The sequence below is a fragment of the Pelodiscus sinensis genome, chromosome 6, assembly GCF_052426305.1.
Source record: "Pelodiscus sinensis isolate ZL-2025 chromosome 6, ASM5242630v1, whole genome shotgun sequence".
Taxonomy (NCBI): Eukaryota; Metazoa; Chordata; order Testudines; family Trionychidae; genus Pelodiscus; species Pelodiscus sinensis.
The window spans coordinates 114,489,115-114,511,501 of record NC_143057.1 but is presented as its reverse complement, the minus strand read 5'-3'; the positions used below and the strand labels follow the sequence as shown (position 1 = coordinate 114,511,501).

At 41.8% G+C, this 22,387-nt stretch overlaps 1 protein-coding gene across 4 annotated transcripts in view; it reads left to right on the top strand.

The window, feature by feature from the left end:
• The window catches only part of DCC (DCC netrin 1 receptor), a 999,406-nt gene that overhangs the window by 604,059 nt on the left and 372,960 nt on the right, over window positions 1-22,387 (top strand). For all 4 annotated transcript variants that reach the window (XM_075932654.2, XM_075932652.2, XM_075932653.2 and 1 more), the window contains exons 6-7: window positions 5,921-6,075; window positions 9,046-9,166. In XM_075932654.2, the coding sequence (XP_075788769.2) occupies window positions 5,921-6,075; window positions 9,046-9,166 (276 nt within the window). The remainder of the gene's footprint in view (window positions 1-5,920; window positions 6,076-9,045; window positions 9,167-22,387) is intronic.

Sequence of the window (22,387 nt, the reverse complement as noted above, 5' to 3'; positions counted from 1 at the left end):
TTAAGTTGAATCTGTATGTAAGTCGGAACTGGCGTCCAGAATCAGCCGCTGCTGAAACTGACCGCCAGTTCTGACTTAAATACAGAATCAACTTAAGAACCCCAAGCGTCCCCAAGTCAGCTGCTGCTGAAACTGATCAGCAGCTGATTCCAGGAAGCCCGGGGCAGAGCAACTCTGCCTGGGGCTTCCTGTAGTCAGCGCTGGTCAGTTTCAGCAGCAGCTGACTTGGGGACGCCTGGGGCAGAGCAGATGGGGTGCTGCTTGGTTGCTCCAGTAGCGCCGCTCCTCAGCGCTACTGGACCAACCCAGCAGCACCCCATCTGCTCTGCCCCAGGCGTCCTGATTCAGCCGCTGCTGAAACTGACCAGCAGCGGCTGAATCAGGACGCCTGGGGCAGAGCAGCTGGGGTGCTGCCGGGTTGGTCCAGTAGCGCCCAGAGCGGTGCTGCGGGACCAACCGGCAGCGCCCCAGCTGCTCTGCCACAGGCGTCTGGAGAAAAGCCTAATCTGCTGGGGGGGGCATACTAGTTGCGCCCCCTCCACCCCAGCAGACCAGGAAGACGCGGGGGCGGACCGAGACGCACCACGGTCCGCCACCTGGGTCCTCCGCGGCTTTGCTCCCAGCCTGCTTGGTCTGCTGAAGACCAGCAGACCAGGAAGACGGGGAGCAAAGCCTCTGAGGACGCCAGCAGCGGGACATCCGCGGGGCGTCTGGGCTGTCCCGCTGCCGGCTTCCCCTGAGGCTTTGCAAAGCCGCGGGGGCCTCGGGCAGCCCAGGCACGCCTGGGCTGCCCCGCTGCCTGAGCCCCTCCTCGGCTTTGCTCCGCGTCTTCCTGGTCTGCAGACCAGGGAGACGCGGAGAAAGCCCCAGAGTACACGGGCAGCAGGACCGCAAGGTCCCGCAGTCCGTGTCCTCCGGGGCGAGCCCCGTTCGTAACTGTGGATCCGACGTAAGTCGAATCCGTGTAAGTCAGGGACTGCCTGTTTACTGCAGACAGAAACAGTTACAAACCAGACAGAGATCACACAGTCAAACAGTAGGAAAGTATAGTGACAATCCTCGTAGGATGAGGATTCCACAACGTCCTCTATTGATAAGTTGTTTCTTGCCAGACAGAATGGTGTTACGCACAAATTTCTTTACCCATCTAGAGATCTATTTCTTTATCTGGTGACAGTGGGGGAGCTATCAGAACAAAGTCCCTCCTCACAGCCTGGTGTGACACTTTGTAATACAATTTAGATGGAACTGTGAGTATGTGACTCCAGGCCTTACAGTAATGGCTGCTACTCTTCAGTCTGGCTACAGCAGGCGTCTTTGGTTCAGGCCTAGCACAGGCCTTCCAACATGGCTACAGAAAAGTCATATTGTTACAACTCGGTTGTACAAGACTATTTGCTGGTATAATTAGAAAAGCTCTCCAGAATTATTCTTGAGAGCAGCCTTGTGGCTCTCCCTCATCTTGGTCCCTTTCTACATGTTACCCCAAATATATTCTCATTGGAGACCACCCAAGGTTACACTAGTATGGGTTTATTTCCACTAGGTAAAACTAAAGAGGAGTAAGGTTTAAACTAAAGAATATAGAATCTCTCTCTCTCCCTCTCTCTCTCTCTCTCTCTCTCTCTCTCTCTCTCACACACACACACACACACACACACACACACACACACACACACACACACACACACACACACACACACACCCCTCCATTCATACACTCATTCATGCCCATTCATTCCTGCCCTCAGGCACTCACACACTTACACAGACACATGGGTTGCAGAAGGAGCCAAAGCATGTGTATCCTGGAGGGTCTGTCTGCTCATCATGGCTGGGGAAGCTGGTCAGGAGGAGAAGACACTGGAGAGGAGCTTCTCAGGAGCAGGGGAAGGAAAAAGAGTCTTACATGTGCTTCCTTTCTTTATATAGTGTCTGAATGGCTCCTGTGGCTCATTCACCTCATCATCAGGAAGCATGCCCAGATTTCCTTTTATCCAGCAGAGAGCATGCCCAGACTTCCATTTATCCAGAAGGGAGCATGCCCATAGTGTGATGACTCATTGAAATGTGCTCCATTGTTCCAAGCCTTCTTCAAACATACTCTCACACTCACACTCTCTCTCCATTCACCCAGGGGAGAATCTGCAGTTTAGGGAAAGTTACAGGCAAGGTGAATGAGAGTTACAAAGTTGCAGTTTACAGTAAATTTCTGAGAGTTACACAGATTACAAAATTTGACAAAGATCACAATAAGTTGAAGTTTAAAACCTTAGACCTTACAGTTTGGTATAGCTTTAGAAAATCCATGTATATAAATCAGGTAAGCTCAGGCGGAGGCTTTTTTATGCAACACTACAGATTTGAACGGGGAAGTTCTAAAAGATTCTTGTTCCTCATTCATTCAGAACACTGGTTCAGTGTTCCTAAAATTAATTGAAAAGTGATTTTTCACTGCTTTTTAGCAAGTAAATATTATTGCCTCAGGAATATGAGGTGCATGAGATTAGAAATAGAAGTTTTCTGGACTTGGGGTCAATTTATTTCTGGCCATGAATTTGTGATTTGGAATCAGTTTAGTTTAATTTATCACCATGACTACGTAATTGGTGAAGGATTAAAATAAATACCTTATCTACAACTATACAATATCACACCTGTATTTTGGTAAGCATGACAGGAAATTGATGCTAAGAAGCTTTCACAAAATTAAAGATGGTGGATGCTACTAGCTCTTTTTATATTATACACTGGTTGATATGATATTTCTGTTCTCTGTTCAACAATCCTGTGTATTAAAACAATTTACAGTATTGCATGTACCTGTATCTCTGCCATTCACCTGCTAATATTTTGGGAGATTGAATTGTGTTTCATCTTGAAAACAACAGAAAAAATAGGAAAATTAAAGAAGTTAGAAAGAGGAGAAAAGGGGGATGGAGAGAAGAACCCATTTTCTATTTGAATCCATCACTGGGGTACAGATGGCTGCCCAAGAGTACATTTAAAAAGAAGCATCTGTCCCATGTAATTGTTGCTTTCTCCCTCTTGTGAGGAGGAACATATCATGTAGATTAACAAAAATGTCCACAGGTGTGTGTTTTTATTAAAGACTGTTTGGCGCTTGGAATGAAAAATGGTGAGATCTGTGGTGGTTCTGACATGCTGCAGGAGTTTGTTCCATCCTTAGATGGCCCCTCAGATAATAACAGAAATGGTTAGACATATAAAATAAAACACAAAATGCAATCCTTGGTTTACTCTTATTAATGGTCACCTTTCCTATTTAATAAAGTATATTTTGTCCCAAGAATTGAGTCTGTTGCGGAGCTTCTAGTTTTCAGTCATAACCAGGACTGACGTTTCATGCACAACCCACAGCATTCACGGGATGGACAACAAAGTGTTTTAGTTATGCTCTAGTTATAGTCCAGTAAACCTTTAAAACACCCTTCTGTTATGTGCTTTCCTGTGTGTTGACCCCCATGGTGATGTCATATGCTCACTGTGACTCGGAGTGCAAATGTAGTTCTCCTTGTGTTTGGCTTATAATGCTCAATTTACATTAAAATGGGAGTAGGCAAATAGACATGCTTTTGTCAGGCAGAAAAGCTTTGCCTTATTACCTGATTTTAAATATATTTTATTAGATATGCACGACTTTGTACATACCACATCAGTACACATATCTTACAATGTTTATGATGACTAGTGTTTCTCTGTGGCTTTCATCTAATGCCTTAATGACAGGATCTGTGAATACATTATATCAAAGTGGTATGTTAGATGTAGTGAATTTATCAGGTGTGATAAGATTTGCTGCTATAGCTTGGGGAAAGTCGGCATTGAAAGATTCTGAGGGTTGGAAGGGGCCTGGGCAGAAAAGTCTATAACTCCTCGATAATATTACCCTGGAATGAGGAATATGATTCCTGAATAACAATGTTACTTCTTTTGTTGCACAAGTTGAAGGTATGTATTGAGTGAGGCAGGAGATTTCAGAGAGAAAAAGTTAAGTCATGGTTAAGACAATTAAATGTCACCCTGGAGAATTGGATTCTATTTCTGACTGCCACAGATTTCCAATGTGATTTTTGGACAAGTCACTTAAGCAAAACTTTTACAGGTGGTCACAGTTGTTCTTCATTTTCTGGGTGGCCAACTTACAACCCTGAAGTTTAATTTGTTGATGTGCTGAGCACTCACAACTTCAAACAATGTCCATCAGATTTGAGTTTTAAAATTTAAAATACAATAGTGCTGTATATGCTGAAAAAAATTAGATCCTAGGCATGCTGTAAGTCAGGAAACCAAATTTTTACCTTTAATTTCCAGGTTTCACGGATAGCCGTCTGTGAAATGGGGATACTCTATCCTCACCTCACAGGAATATTATGAACATTAAGTAATTAATTTGAGGCACTCAAAAACTCTAGTGATGAGTGCTGTAGAAAAGTGCTTGAGGAAATTTGTAATTCTGTCTGGAGACCTGGATTTGAATAGTATTCAGTAAACTAGGCTGCAGCGGAATTTTGGAGGTGTTTTAAGGAGTCCACTATGTCAATATGAGCAGCCACAAGCTATAACACATGTTGTTGAGAACTGCAAAATGATTCTCTATTTCCTGGAGGTCTTAATGCCTAGAATATCATTGACAATAACATGGTGGCTTGGCTTGATTGGATTGTGTACACTAAATAAATAACAACAAGGCATAGCACCACATATTGAACAATGAGCAGAAAACAAAATAATGAATAATAGCAAATAAAGTAAGTCTTCTCCAGTCTGTGCACAGAAAGAAGCAGGTGACCTGTGGTTATTTAATTAAAGAGAGAACCATAATGTGTAAGCACAAAGAGTAAAATTGCACAAGCAACCTAACTCTTCAGTGTTTGACTTTGCAATCTTAACAATCTTTTCATGTCAATTTTTGTTTCTCCCCTCTTTTAATGGATTTAGATATATTATAAATCAGACATCGGAAATAATTGCTTAAGAAATACAATTGTATTTTCTGTTCAAAGGAGACGTCATGGATGCTACCTAGGAATGAATCTAATCTTGCTTCCTAGCAACTATGAATATTCAAAACAGTGAACATTGTTCCCCTGTGAAAGCTGATGATCTGTACGTGAATTGTGGTGTTTTGTGTGTGTGTGTGTGTGTGACAGGGAGCTCATTAGAAATTTGATGTTATTAGCAGTTTTCCTCAAATTGCAAATCTCCATCATACCAGTATTATGGTAATGATTAAATTAAATTAAATTAGCATATCGTATACCATACTGCAAAAGTGGGAATACATTATAGTAATACAAGGCAACAGATAATTGCTGTTTTAATAAGAATTTGTCCTCAGCAAAGATTATCCAGATTGCTTCTTCTTTCTATCATCATGGACACCATTCATTCTTATTAGTTAAATCCTCAAATTTTGTAAATACAGTCACAAATTTCACTTCCTTGATATGAAACTGTTTTCTCAGGACTAAATACACTTCATTCTGTGCTGATAGTCTTCTTGGGTAAAAGTTACCTCCCTGCATATTACTATGCATTTCATTTTTGTGCATGCTTTTGGTACCTGATCTACTGAGCTTTGGATCAGCTCCTTGGTTACTTAAGGTGCTTATTGTGTATATTTCACCCAAATCTTATATGCTCTCCATACTGGGTTTTTAAGCTTTCATTTTTAAACAAACAAACAAACAAACAAACAAAAAACCCTATTAAACTGTGTTCACTAAAATAAATTATTTTACTGGTATTTACTTTTTAAAACAAACTGTGTGCTTGGGGAAATAATTTGTTTTGCAAATATGTTTCCTATTTCTGTCTAATATTAAATTATTGGATTGCTAAAAGTGCATTCATATCTACTTACAACTTGCTTTGGTTTTTATCTCTCTCCTTGCAGTTCCTCCATGGTTTATAAATCATCCTTCAAACCTCTATGCCTATGAAAGAATGGACATTGAGTTTGAATGTGCTGTCTCTGGTAAGCCTATCCCTACCGTGGATTGGATCAAGAACGGAGAAGTGGTCATTCCTAGTGATTATTTTCAAATAGTGGTAATTATCTGACTTTTGTCATTGCAATTTCAGTATTTGACTTGTATTACAATATGTTTATATTTCTAATTTGCTTGTTCTGTTAATAAACAGGGTTTTAACTCATTTAGCAGACACAGGAAACAACTGAGCAAAACAGATCAAATCTCTCCTGCCTTCTTGTGGACTAAGGGGATATGGCATCAGAGTGCTCACTGATGATTTCCCACTAATTTCACTGGGATCTGGATCAGGCCTGACTCTTTCATTCAATGGTTTAGATTTTTGTTTAGGATCTTCTGAACCAGAGAACATTGACCAGAGCACCATGTCACATTATTTATTTATTTAATTTATTTATTTATCATAACCTATTATTGACGCAATTAGTGTCACAAAAAATGCTCCATGGAAATTACACACTCAGTCATAAGTTAGAAGAAGATGACAACCAAAGGGAAGGAACTGAAGATGAAGAATGCATGAGTGGCCAATCATCTATTGTAGTTACTGTTAAATGTACAACTTCTTAGTCTTTCTTTTAAAAATATAAATATATTTAAATTTGAAGTTAACAGATCAACAATTACAATGGAGTTTGGCAATGCTTCTCACATCTGCATGAACAAAGGGGAAATGCCAATGTAGCTAGAAAAAACAGCCTATAAGCCATAATGCAACCATGGGAATAGACTATGACAAAGGGGAAAAGTCTTAATATCCTAAAACCGCTTTGTAAGTACACACTGCTGTACACATTTTTAGGTAATCATAAATAAGAGACATACAGATCTTAAAGGGAACTAACAATGCCACCTGGAATTAACAGAACTGAGCAGATCTTGCAGCTTCTCAGCGTTTTCTTCCCTTTTGTAATTTGCTTTGAAATCACAAGAGTTAAAAATGAACCCGATATTTCTGCCTCTGCTACGACATTTGACTGGCATTCCCTCCCTACATCGCTTTCCAGGCAGTTTTTAAACACATTTTCAATGATGATCCATCACTTTCTTCAAATGGAAACTATTTTTAACATAGTTAAATTAAAAATGATAATGGTGATTGGACATAGGCACAATACTTTCACCATAGCACCTGTGTGATATCATTTGATGCTCCCATCTTTTATTACACAAATAACATTATATATGAGATATTAAAAGTTAAATCTTGATGGAGCAATTTTCAAAGACATTGACCTAACTACTCTCATGAAAGTCAAGGAAAATTTTATCATTGATTCAATGGGAGCAGAGTTGAGACACTGCAGAGTGCTGCAGAAAATCCTGTACTAATATATCTGTCATTTTTGCAGCATGATAAAAATATCCACTGGCCATGAGATATTTTTCTTTTTGATGTCTTTGGTACAAGAAAGTTTGCATGGCTCATTCATAGATCAGACTGCAATATTTAGTGTCTGTTTCCTAGTGAATGAACATTATAATCAGTAAAATGGATTACATTCATGCAAATTAAACATCTTCTAATAAATATAGGTTGTTTTTTTCCATATTTCTGTTGTGGAAAAGATTTACCCGTATACGAATATATGGAAACATAGAATCATAGAATCATAGGACTGGAAGGGACCTCAAGAGGTCATCGAGTCCAGCCCCCCGCCCTCAAGGCAGGACCAAGCTCCGTCTACACCATCCCTGACAGATGTCTATCTAACCTGTTCTTAAATATCTCCAGAGAGGGAGATTCCACCACCTCCCTTGGCAATTTATTCCAATATTTGACCACCCTGACAGTTAGGAATTTTTTCCTAATGTCCAATCTAAACCTCCCCTGCTGCACTTTAAGCCCATTACTCCTTGTCCTGTCCTCAGAAACCAAGAGGAACAAATTTTCTCCTTCCTCCTTGTGACACCCTTTTAGATATTTGAAAACCGCTATCATGTCCCCCCTTAAATAAATTCATGCTAGTTTATTTGACATCATTGTTTGTTGTGAGTAAGATCAGACCTCAATAAGTGTACTTGCTGAGGAATGGAAAGTCCCTTTATTATTATTGTAATGTGGAAGGGAATTATCCTTTCAATTTTTAGTTCCTGAAGAAATGTTTAGAGCAGTGGAATTGCTCCTATACTATTTTCTTATGCAAAGAATTGTCTCATAGACTCTAGAGTTTGCCATGTTAATTCTGCTTGTTCTAGTAGCAGTTAAAAATAAAAATCCTGCCCACCAGCAGCAAACACTGAACGACTTTTCTCTTGCTTCAGCTATTTGGGTCTCATATTATGGTGTCAAATCTGGCCTTCAGAATACTGTTCATACAGAAGGTACAACAAGTTGGATTTTTTATATCTCCTCTGTGCAAAGAGCCAATTCAAAGCCATATTCATCACTTAAGTCTCACTTTAGATTTTCATACAGATTGAACCTACCTAGACCAACACCCGACCAGTGCCAAATTAGAGAATTTGTTAGATCTTGGGGGTCAGTTGTCTAGGAGCATTACCAACACTTCCACTGCTTCCTAAGCTCTTAGAAGACATGTGGGGGTAAATTTGTGCTAAATAATTGCTCAGAACATTGAGAACCAGGACTGGTGGCTGTAAACAAAATGTTTGGGTCCATGGGAAACTTGGCCATGATCAGTGGACATCCAGCTAACTAAAATCATGCTAGACCATAGAAGATGCCCAACCAGAGAGTGCCAGACTAGGGAGGTTCAACCTGTATAGCATTTAACTGTTGCATAGGGGGTTGGGCTGGCCCTCCTCTGTAGCAATGTGAATTTCACCCTAATAGCACAAGTACCATCCTTGCAAGAGAGCTGTGCAGTTCATTCCTGATGAATGTGCCTTTTGTTACATTCCACTGGAGACAAAGACAACGTGAATGCACGCTAAGGTTTCCTTAATAATTTCTGCTCTTGTTTCACAAATAAAATATTGTTGAAGCTCCTTAGTAAGTGACATTCAATTTGACAGTTTTGTTTAATTATTTTCCTCCTCTTCCCTCCCCACTTTGTCTCTCTAGGGGGGCAGCAACTTGCGGATCCTGGGCCTTGTAAAGTCAGATGAAGGTTTTTACCAGTGTGTAGCTGAAAATGATGCTGGGAATGCACAGTCCAGTGCACAGCTAATCATCCCTGAGCCGGGTAAGCTACAAAGGACACAGAAAATCATATCATTAATTAATACAATTAGCATAAATCCTAGTTTGGCAGCTACTATTTCAATCCCTCTCCCCCACTCCTTTATTCTCAGTCATGTTAAAAATATTTGTTGCATAGCTTAACTTATAATAGCCTGTTCCTTCTTAGTACTAGGGGAGATGCATGTCTGTCTTGGTGTAACCTTGAGATGCTCTGTTATTGGGACAATTACAGATGCTGGGTGCATCCCAGAAGTGACACCAGAGGTCAGAATCTCTGCATGAAAAATCAAAGACAATGTCTTCCCATTCAACCCCTGGGTTCATCTTGCTGATATATGAGAAGAAGCTGGGGATAAAGGGCCAGGGGGGTTAGCGGGATGGAAGGTAAAAAGCCTATATGGAATAGAGAAAAAAAAACTATTTGGCTTCACATTGAGCACTCAGAATATTTGTTATAGGAGAAGAGGTACGTGAAATTTAGCACTGATATTTCTTGTACAATGAGAAGAAAAGTATATTTTTGTGGCACTCAAATAATGTAATGGGTATTATAAGCTGTCCTTTCTTGTGCCAAAACTGGTGGAGTTTGTTTCTGTATGGAATGGTAAACTTAAATACATAAAACTGTTCATTTTAAACCAGGTAAGGCAAAATACATATAAATGCCTTTAATAGGCTTTCTGTGTTCTGTAGGATAACTGTTTACTTGAACTGGGTTCTATTGTATTTGTTAATTAAGCTGTAAGAAGTGAATGTTCAGAAATCTTACCTACGTTTACACTTGGAGCTAGGGATGTCATTTCTAGCCCACACAGAGATATTGACGCTAGCTCTCATTGAGTTAGTGTGCTAAAAATAATTGTGCAGCTGCAGTAGTATAACAAGTGATTAGTAGTGGCAAGGAGTAGAGGTCCCCAGTTCAAGCCCACCGGACCCCCTGGGTACATATTTTGGGTGACTGCTCAGGCAGTCGCAACTATGCTGCTATTTTTAGCATGCAGTCTTGATGAGAGCTAGCAGAGTGATGTCATTGCAAACTGGGAAGGACTCACACTCCTAGTATGTAGTGTAAATGTAGTCAAACTTTGTTCACACCCTAACCTGGACTGGAAAAAGTAGAAAGTTGGTAGTTCATAGTCACTGATAGATTTTAAAGTCATTAGGGACCATTTTGACCATCTCGCTTGACTTATTTCATAGCACCTGCTATAGAACTTGCTTTGAAAAGTGCACACACAGAATCATTTTAAAATCGTAAAGTGTTATTTAAACTATGCTGTCATTTGAAAAACAGGTGTTCCCCAATAATGATCCATAACTCTCCTATAGAACGTCTGTCTGCAATAGTGTTTTAGACCATTAATGTGGAAGACTTTAGTAAAACTGCATTATGTTATTAAAGGCCGTTGATTTCCAGAAAGGCTTTGATACTGTGGACGTTTGTCCTTTGGGTAGTGATATGCCAGATGGTTGCACTATAATGCAAAATGCAAGCAGTAGCTCTATGTGGGCATGACTAAGGTTAACTGCTCTGTACAGTGCTTCTCACCAAGTAGTTACTATTGCAGAGATCTGAGACTTACAACTCCCTTACAAACAAGTACACATGATAAGCAAAAAAGAGGAACAGGGACAATATTTGCTCTTTGTTTTTCCTGAATCCAGGATGAATGACTGCCAGAGCTTACATTTTAAACCTCTTAGCAGTTTGTTTCACCCCATTCCCTTGCTATCCAATCCCTCCATACACTCATGCTTTCACCAACAACCCCATATCCAGAACAAAATATGAATAGCACCTGGGAAAGCAACAGAGCCCTTCCCAGAACCCCTCCCCCAGCCACCTCCCTTTAGCAGTAAGCCCCTTGCTGTGCACTATGCCCTGCTAGCAGGGGGTCCAGCCATGCAAGGATATTGCTGAATGGGAACCCCGAACAGAGGCATGACATTCATCTTCATTGTGCTAATAAGAGGCTTCCCTGTGCAACTTTCCTCTTGGGCCTAACTCACAGCTATTAATGGACAGAATGGCTGCACAGCAGGATCAAGCTACACTTGTGCTCCCTGGATAGCTCATCACTTTTTATGTTGCCTTTATGCACTTGTCACTCTTCACCTGCACAGTGAAGAATCAAACCAGCTGAGTGTTTCTCTCCCTCTGTGCAGTGGCACCAGTGTTACCTTTCCTTTGGGAGAAACATGACTATAAGAAGGTGCTGAAAGACAAGACGTTGGCACAATAACTATTCATAGCACATAACCCCACCGGTATTTCACATGGGCAGCTGGGACCAGAGCAATATAATAGTGCCCCAAAACAACTTCATCTCTATTAATCCTCATAATGGCAGGATAGAGGGTTTTTAATGGGGGTGGTTAAGTTTTAAAGCTGATTCCTGCATTTAGCTCCTGCTTCTGGAATATATTTAGACAGCTGCAACCCTGGAGAAATGGGGCCATCTTGCATTATAATGTAGTTTAATTTCTCAATAGGATCAGTGTAAAGGAAAAGGGATAATTCATTACTGTTTCCACCTAGATGTTCGAATGCTGTCAGAAAATTTCGTACTTTTGGTCAGTGTTTAGCATGTTTGGCATTGGATTAGAATGAAAGTAAGAGAAAATGGAAGACAAAATCCTAAAGAGCCATGGGATACTATTGTAACTGTCTCCATTTCCCTTTATAAATGATGGATTACTTTTTCCTGGCTATTTAATCAGATCTTCAAACAATGCCACTCCAATTCCTTTGAGATGCTGAGAAGGCCAGCAAGCACAGATGGCAGAGAAGCCAGCTATAAATACAAATTAAGTGCTGGGGCTGAGCATGGTGGGAAGTACATAGCCCTCTCTGTTTAAATTTAGTCAATGTACGGTCACCATATATTTCACACTCAGTGTGAGCTCTGCATTGCACAGCTGTTCCATTTTGGCCTGTCCACAGGCTTCAGACTGAGGGTTACCCTTAGCAACCATGACAATCTGCTTCTCGCTAGGGCATAGACAATGACCTGTTAAATCCAGTATTCTCTGTTGGTGAGTATTTACGAGAACCTAATGAAGTTTCAATATAGTCTTTTTATAAATAGTTCCTAACTCCTTTTTGTATCTATCAATTTGGAGTGAACAGAATCCAAGACATGCAAAAGAGCTAACAGAGGTTTCTTGTTCTGATAGCCAGGTCAGGCTTATCGCAAAGCCCCCTAAATAAATTAATATATTTATTTCCTAAATTAGCCTTATGGGGATAACTAAATGACCATTTGTCCTCTGCAAGGCTCATAAAACCATGGTACTGATGTGTTAGTTAGTTGCAAATATTTTTGGCCCACATATGAATTTATAATTAAATATATCATCTATTTGATAGCTGACACATAGTCTATTGAAGATATAGGTCAGAGTCTAAATCAGATTTTCTGTTTCTAGTTACTGTGATCCTGCTTTGATTCCAGTGATAGAAATGTCCAAATCTTGTTATTGTAATTACACTAACTTGAAACTTGTTCATGTGATTCTGATTTGACTTAGAAGTAGTTACTTCTGGTTTACCAGAGCAATACCAACAATGTCCACTATAAAACCATTTGGAGATCTGATTCAGACTCATAAATTATGTTCCATGCAAATAATATGATGTGGTGAGTGGAAACTAGACAATCGAAATGAGTAATGCCAGCTAACTGGATAGTGAGTTTACACAGATGATAACCTTAACTTCTAGAATTTCAGATGGGGTTATAAGAAGCTAAATGCTATTTAAATATATATTAGTTATACATTGGGAAGCAAGTGACCCTCCTGGGAAAATTAACTAAAATTATAGCTTTTAGCTGAAATTATAGTCCAAGAGGCATTGTATTAAACATTAAATTATAAACTCGTATGAGTCAGAAATATGTTATACACATGGTCTATAATGCATGAATTATTCAACAAATTAAAGTCTTTTGGGGCTATAGGAAACTTTGGAAAAAGATACATTTTGGATTTAGCTTCTTTTTGTTTAACATCTTTGAACTATGTATTGGAGGGATTGCTCTTCTATCCATAATGAAGGCTGCAATCGTGGTCTTTTATAATGATCCCCAACAAACCTCTTAGAAAAACAATTTTTAAAACTCTTCATTTTTCAAAAATATTTCTCTCTACTATCTTCTGCAACTCAGTTCCCCTGGGTTCTTCAGCTTCTCCCAGATTCCAAGGCTACCTCATTTTGTTCCTACTCCCACTAAAGAAGGGCCTTTGGACCTTCTACATTCCGTTGGATCTGCTGCACTTCTTGGAGGTTTCCTAGAATAAAGTCTGCAGTATATACTTTATAAAGAGAATAGTATGCTTAATGGAGAAGTTTGTGGCAGTGAATTATTATTTGTAGAACTTTAAAAAACATCAGCTCAGATTCATCCTTCAAATAGTTTGCGGGAGTGTGAAGCAGTGGGATAATTATTTACCCCATAGTATACAAGAACAGATAAAGAAACTAGCCAATATAATCCCGAGATAAACAACTCCCATAAACAGATAATTATCTGCTATAGTTTTTTAATAATTCTTTGATATCCAAATCTTTAGCTTAAGGATATGTACTTTACCATAGATGCATGAAAATATAATTTATCATTGGGATCTTCAGACATAGTAAGGTGTAGCTAACTTGAAAATGGAAAGATCACAAGAATCATCAGTTACATAAAATAATTACACAACAGGAAACTAAATGGGCTATTTGTTATGTTACACAAAGAAGATGTGTCATGGCCCCCCATGCTTTATGAAAATTGGCTTATGAATATAAATATGCATAACTCAAAGATGCTTTAGATAAAATACCTCATGTGACATATCCTTTTAATGTTACAATCTGCTGAATGTGTATATCCTCTCTTTGTGCATGGATCATTCTTGTATGTGAAGTTAGAAGTATGAAGTATAAATCTGTTTATAATTCTTACTGTGCTAATGAGGACCATTAGTGATACTTCAGATACTTAATGATTGTGTTTAAACCAACCATCTGTGAAAGGTTGAGTTTGTCCTATACATCCAAACTAGAACTCTAAGGCTGTGTCTAGACTGAATCCCTTTTCCGTAAAAGGGATGCAAATTAGACGTATAGCAATTGCTAATGAAGCGGGGATTTAAATCCACCCCGCTTCCTTTGAATAAACATGGCTGCTGCTTTTTTCTGGCTCGGGGCTTTGCCGGAATAAAGCGCCAGTCTAGATGGGGATCTTTCGGAAAATAAAGCTTTTTCCGAAAGATCCCTTATTCCTCTTAAAATATCCCTAAAATAGTGCCGTTGGTCCCAGAGGGCAGGAAGGTGGGTGTTAGTGGTTTGATCAGCAAAGCAGAGGATTACCCCAAAGGGATTTCTGTTATCTAACCTATCACAGGATGTACTGTATCAGAAATATTTTAATAATTGGTATTTGCCTATCCATCCACTGCTACTAGAAATGGGAAACGCAAAGTACAGTGATTGTAACTACATAGTATTAAATTACAAATTCTGGAACATTGAGGGTTATTATGAAAGCTTGTAGCAAGCTTCACTTCCTGAGTAATAGCTTATATATTGGGTCCTGACCCTTAAGGGTATGTTAAAATGGATACTATAGATGGGAATCGGAAAGAGATATTGGCAAGTTAAACACCAGAGAAGGTCGGATTCCACATGATTGATACTTTACCACTGAGAATGTGCCTCTTCACTATATGTGAATGATTCCTCATATTGTCAGATTTCCAGCTTGACAGATAGTGGCTTTAACATTTTCAAGTACAAGTGCTATGCAAGGATCTCACAACTTGTCTACATAATAAGACTTAGATTAGGGAATTTAAGATGCTTTCTTCCGCTAGAGGATCTCTGATTGCCTTAAACCATTCTCAGGAATCTCTTTGACCCTGATACCATGCAAAACTGTGTATATAAGCATTTAGGAGTTAAGGCAACAGTTTTGTTATAAATTCTTTTGTGCATGTGCAGCCCACACACCTTCTGGGTGTGGTGTACATGGGAGCCATATAGTGGCACTTGAACCACTTACAAAGAGAGTTTGCTCTACAGCCTTAGCTGGGAGCCAGCTGGCTTTTAGCTCAGACGGTAGAGGCTCATGTTCATGATGCTTTGGTTCTGCTTGTCAGTGTTACACTTGGACTTTCCATGTCTTCGGGGAATCACAGAACATTAGAACTGGAAGGGACCTCAAGAGTCATCGAGTCCAGTCCCCTGCCCTCATGGCAGGACCCAGTACCATCTAGACTAGGGGTTCCCAACCTTTTTCGGTCCCCATGCCCCCTTGGCTTTTTGTAAACCTTACCGTGCTCCCTATTCAATATGAAAGGAAATAAATTCTAGACTCTAGAATCCACAACTTTTTTCACTAACACTACTACTTTTGGAATATTTCAATTAGGATAATCTAGTTATTTACCAAATATTCCCCGTACCCTCTTGACAAGCTTCTCGTACCCCCTGGGGGTACACGTACCTCAGGTTGGGAACCACTGATCTAGACCATCCCTGATAGATTTTTATCTAACCTACTCTTAAATATCTCCTGAGATGGAGATTCCACAACCTCCCTAGGCAATTCATTCCAGTGTTTAACCACCCTGACAGTTAGGAAGTTTTTCCTAATGTCCAACCTAAACCTCCCTTGCTGCAGTTTAAGCCCATTGCTGCTTGTCCTATCATCAGAGGCCAAGGAGACCAATCGTTTTCCCTCCTCATTGATACTTTCTAGATACCTGAAAACTGCTATCGTGTCCCCCTCTCAGTCTTCTCTTTTCCAAACTAAAAAAGCCCAATCTTTTCAGTCTTCCTTCATAGTTCATGTTCTCTAGGCCTTTAATCATTCTTGTTGCTTTTCTGTTGACCTTCTCCAATTTCTCCACATCTTTCTTGAATTGTGGTGCCCAGTCCCGGACACAATATTCCAACTGAGTCCTATTCAGTGCAGAGTAGAACAGAAGAATGACTTCTCATGTCTTGCTCACAACACTCCTGTTAATGCATCCCATAATCATATCCCATAATCATATCCCATAATCCAGCCAGTTATGCACCCACTTTATAGTAGCCCTATATAAGTTGTATTTGCCAAGTTTATTGAGAAGAATATCATGCAAGACTGTATCAAATGCCTTACTAAAGTCTAGGTATATTATGTCCACTGCTTCTCCCTTACCCACAAGACTCATTATGCTATCAAAGAAAGCTGTCAGATTGGTTTGACATGATTTGTTATTTACAGGGAAGTAAAGAACATGCACATTATTGGCCACTAATTGGCCTTCATTCATTTCTGGTCACTTTTATATCAGGTGGAAGGGATTTTTTGTTTTCTCTTTTGTTTTGTTTGGTTGGTTGGTTGGTTGGTTGGCGTGTGTGTGTGATTTATTTATCGGCAGAGTTTATGGCTCTGTTAGTCTCCTCCCCTCTCCTGCCTCACTCTGGGGAAGCCAAAATATCATGAAACCAAGGGTGCAACAACAACAACAAAAAAACACCAGGCAGACATACTTCTCTTGGTCAGAGGGGAGTAGAGAGCAAGCCTGCCCCACTTTGATCTCCCATCAGCTGTGGGATGAGGTGATCTAGTTCACAGGGTTGCAGTGCCACTCACAGTTGATTTGGCCACACCTTTGTCATGGCTAAGGGGCATCGGGACCAAACCCAGTGGTACTGTGACCCTGAGATCCAAGTCACAAAAGAGGAGCATCCAGGCCAAATCTGAGTGAGTGTTGTTGTGGTCCTGTGTGCCAGGTTGCAATGCCATTCACTCAAACCATGATGGAGGGCAGCCAGGACAAACCTGAGTGGAACTGTAACCCTATGTGCCAGGTTGTGATTTCTGACCTGGGAAGTGAGGTCCAGGCCCAGGGGACAGAAGCCACCACTCTCATGCTCTCTCTCCTCTCCTCTCCTCTCCTCTCCTCTGTCTGAGCCTGATAACTAGGTCAGCTTTAAGGCTGCTATGCGGCTTCAGCTGGTTTGTGCCCCTTTGGCAATTTAGTGTAGGGTACTTTTTGAATCATGAGGCTACATCTACCCCGATCTCATTGTTTTTAACCTTATGCTCAGTTCCCCCCCCCCCCCTTTTTTTTCTCCAGAACAACATATTAACAGAGATATTCTCACATTTTTCCTCGGAGAAAGGAAGAATGAACTGGAGTTTGTCATCTGTGATTTGAAAAGGGTAGCAGAACCGAAAGGTACATTGGGCAGAGTGGGTGGGGCTCTACTCCATTCTCCTAGAAGGGGTGGGGCCTCTTGAAAAAAGGGCAGGACTGGAGTAGCCAGGTCTCAGTGCCTCTCGGAGAGCACTGTGCTAGACCCCCAAAGCCATTATAGTCACCTGGAACACTTTGGTAGTGATTGAAAGGACCCAGAGTGCCAGAAGCCCTGGGCTCTTTGGAATCATGGGACTCTTGGGCAGTTGCTTTCTTTGTTCCTCCTCCCTTCCATTGGTGGGCCTGGCAAAGGGACTAGCAAAGTTTACAGTGCTGTTTCCTATAAAGGGTAGAGGAGGAGAAGTGGGAATTACAGGAGAGCTCTCAGAAGTGTGGTTTGTAACTACCGCTGGTCGCTTTTGACAGCTAGAAACTAGGGTCAACTCTTTCAATAGATATAATAATCAATGGAAATTGTATTAAGAATTTAGTATATCATCCTCAAGCCTGGAATCCCGCCTCCAACAGTGGCTACTGACTGAAACTTAAGGTGACAACCAAAAACAATATAAAGCATATAGTGAATTGTACGAAACCAAAAATGGGGTGAGGAATGGCTTCCTGCACCATCATGAGACTTGATTGCCCTTGTGTGCAAAGCTGATGTGCTGTTCAAACTGAAAATACCACATCAGCAGGAATAATAATGATAAATATACATTTTGTTTATGTATTATATGGTGGCCTTTACTGTAGTGTCATGCCCTCAGATTTACAATGAAACCATGCAAAAATGCCAAGTTAGCTGAATGCTCTTTAGCACTTCCACTTAATTTGTCCTGAGATGGAGCCCAGTCCAAAATATCAGTGGCTAAAAGCCTAATAGAAGATACGAGCCTTGTTGAGGAATGCCATCATTAGGATATAAAAGGCCATCACAAAGAGCAATTTCCAGAGTCCATTTTAAAAAGTGGCTTAGTGAGGACAGATAGTCTAGTGGTGAGGGCACTAGTTATGCTCTTAGGAAACCTCAGTTCCAGTTCTTGCTGTGACGCAGACTTCCTCGGTGACTGGGAGCAAATTACTTAATGTTGCTATGTCTCCATTTCCCATCTGAAAGTAAGAATATTAGCACGTCTTTACATTAGAGGGGATTTAGTAAAGATTGTGAGATGCTCAGACACAACAGTAAAGGGGCAATATAAATATACATTTAGGAGCCTAAGACATTTCTGAAAGTGGTGCTGAGGGTAACATTTCCAAAAGGTATTTAGAACATAACATAAGAACATAAGAATGGCCATACTGGGTCAGACCAAAGGTCCATCTAGCCCAGTATCCTGTCTGCCCACAGTGGCCAGCACCAGGTGCCCCAGAGAGGGTGGACCGAAGACAATGATTAAGTGATTTGTCTCCTGCCAACCCTCTCCAGCCTCTGACAAACAGAGGCCAAGGACACCATTTTATCCCCTGGCTAATAGCCTTTTATGGACCTAACCTCCATGAAATTATCTAGCTTCTCTTTAAACTCTATTATAGTCCTAGCCTTCACAGCCTCCTCTAGCAAGGAGTTCCACAGGTTGACTAAGTTGCTTAGGCACTTCAGTCTCATTAAAAGTTGGTAGGACTGAGGTTCCTCAGTCACTTAGGGTACGTCTAGTCTACATGCCTCTGTCGCCAGAGGCGTGTAGATGAGGCTACCAGGCATAGGAAAATGAAGCGGCGATTTAAATAATCGCTGCTTCATTTAAATTTACATGGCTGCAGCGCTGAGCCGATCAGCTGTTTGTCAGCTCAGCGCGGTAGTCTGGACACGTGGGTGTCGACATCAAAGGAATTTGTCGACCACCCAGGTAAACCTCATCCCAGGAGGCATACCTGGGTGGTCAACAAATGCCTTTGATGTCAACACCCGCACATCCAGACTACCGCACTGAGCCGACAAACAGCTGATCGGCTCAGCGCTGCAGCCATGTAAATTTAAATGAAGCTGCGATTATTTAAATCGCCGCTTCATTTTCCTATGCCTGGTAGCCTCATCTACATGCCTCTGGCGACAGAGGCACGTAGTCTAGACGTACCCTTAGACAACTCTGAAAATTCAAATTTAGAATATAACACAGATGAAAACACTAAGGTTCAAATTGAATTTTATAATCCTCCTTACTCTAAAATTACAAAGTTCTTCTTTGAGTGGCATAGGTGCTCCACTATAAGTGTCAGGCTCGTCCCGGCACCGCATATCAGAGACTTTCAATAGCTGCTGTTAGCTGGGCTGCGCATGCGTGTTCAGCGTCTCACATCGTTCACTCCCTTAGATCGTCACTCACATCCTGGCTCCCACCAGTTCCTTTCAACCATCCTCGGTCACAGATGGAGCTCTCCTCTTCTCCACACAGAAGACCAAAAACTGATCCGTACTGTAAATATATAGTTGTAATTAAGTAAACTGTGTTCCAAATTCTTCGTTCTTAGTAGTTTTTAAAAAAACAACCCCTGTTTGAACTGTTTGCAGTTTTGCCGCTTCTCTAGGCCACTTGCGGCCGCTTGCTGAAGCGATATATATATAAAGGGAATTATAGGGTAAGAACAATGCCATCTCCTGGGTTCAAGTAGTGCACCTGTTGTCTAGAGGCAATGTCAGCCTCTGATGGCCATTCGGCATGCATAAGGTGCCTGGGGGAAGCACATATACCACAGAAGTGCACCCACTGTTGTCAGCTCGCGGCCAGGGCTTGCTGTGACAGGGAAATGCGCCTTAAAAGTTACTGTTCGACAAGGTGCTCCAGCCGGACACACCGCCTATGAACACTCAACCAAAAGTGACCCAGAAGTGCAGGTCCTTCTCCCCTGAAAAGGCCTTGCATAAAAAGACAAGGCCATCTCTGACGCGGTTGTTACAGGTCAATCCTGCCACTAAGGTCAGTAGAGGAGACAAGCCTGGTACTTCGGGGCTTCCTTCCAGCTCAGGCATATCACTTTCAGCTGCAAAAACTAAGACAATGGTGTCTCCGGCATGGGCTTTCTTGGCACCGACACTATCACTGGAGCCAATCAATGATACCCACCCCTTACAGGCACCTCTGGCACCCACCCCACTGGAACGGTTGGCACCACTGTCACCATCATGGCTGGTACCAGACCAACCGGCACCAAGACATCACGGCACAGTGCCTAGGCCTCAGCACTGACAATGGCACTAGTACCAACACCTGCACCATCGGAGGCACAACATGAGCAGCCAGCAATGGTACTATCAACATCAGCACCATCATCGGTACCGAGGAAAGCACAGGACAAATCTAGGGTGGAGAGAAGTACCATATCACCTACCTCCTCTTTTGGGCCCTCACCCTCCACTACACCGTTCACCTCTGCAAAGGGTACATCACCACCACAGTCCTAGAGATTACTGCTATTCTCGAGGGAGCCCTTACTCGCCATATGCACAACCATCCCACCCTCATGAGGATGATTACTACAGACAGTTGTCATATTCTCTGGCTCCCTCCTACAGACGGTCGCTGCTTTACTCTTACTCCCCAATTTAATAGACCCACACTTCTTACAGCAGGTGATATGAAAGTGCTAGATCATCTAGGCACTCCTTGCCATGCCACGCACACCCAAATAATGACTACCATTGCAGATCAGTGCACTCCTCCAGTCACCACTACTGGCAGAGCTCATTTCATCACTCTCCATGTCCTAATTGGTCCCCACTACGTCACACCCCACCACCACCCTCGGCAGCACTGGGAGCACCAACCAACCCCTCCCCCACAGAGCCCAGTAACAGTGACCCAACATTCAGAATGGGAGAAGGGGCAATTATCAGAGGCAGACGACCAGCAGCCAGAGCCACCAACAACAGACTGCTCAGCCTCATTTCCTGATGAGGCGGGGTTTCCACTGATATGTCTCCACCAGACAACTCCAGACAATTCCAAGAGCTTTTTAAGAATGTGGCACAGTTTCAGGGAGTCCAATTGGCTGAGGTTCAGGCCAAATAATACCGCTTGTTAAAGAACCTCCATTCGCAACAGAGCTTGAGGATTGCCCTCCCTACTGATGAGACCATCATGGAGGCTTTTGAAGTCATCTGGCAGACCCCAACTTCTGTTCCACCCACTTACAGGTGAGCGAACAAGAGGTATTTCATCCCCTCCAAAGATCTGGAGTTTTTGTTCAATCACCCTCAGCCCAATTCGCTAGTGGCTGATGTAGCGCAACAATGGGCAAAAGTGCCGCAGTACAAGAACTTAATGCCAGACTTTAAGAAGTTGGACATATTTGGTAGGAAAGTCTATTAGTCAGCAACTCTCCTCTTACGGATCACCAACTATGCTGCTTTATTATCAAATCACAATTTTGATAATTATGCCAAAATAGCAGAGTTTCTTCAGTATCTCCCCGACTCTAAGCAGCCTCTTTTAAAGTCAGAGGTATAAGAGGGCTAGAGAGATAAGGTTTTGGGGTACTTTTGCAGGCCTCCACTTCTGCATTCATCGTGATCACCCTAGATGCAGCAGACACGGCTGCCTGCACAACTGCAACAACAATCGCGATGAGGAAGTCATCTTGGCTTGCCTCCGCCGCACTCCCCAAAGAGCTTCAGAGCAAGGTGGAGGACCTCCTGTTTGACAGGAAAAAGCTGTTTGCGGAGAAGACGGCTGAGGTCCTCCATTCGGAGAAAGGTTCCCAGACAACGCTCTGTACTTTGGGTATGCGTACACTGGCCTTTAAGCGCAAAAGACACTTCTCATATCATAGAAGATATGATTATTCTTTCCAAAGGCAGCAACATTGACCCTTCGATCAATCCCATGCGAGACAGCCACCCCGTACAACAAACCAAGCAGCCACTAAGCAACAAATTTGACTGCTTGGTCAAGGGCATGCAGCCAGTCCTTCACACAGAGGCGGTTCATCAGGTGACCTACCTTTTTCACCACTGATTAAGACCCTTTCAAGCTCAAAGGACAGAGATTACATCAGACTGCCAGGTATTGCAATTGATAGAAGCGGGGCTCACTATCCC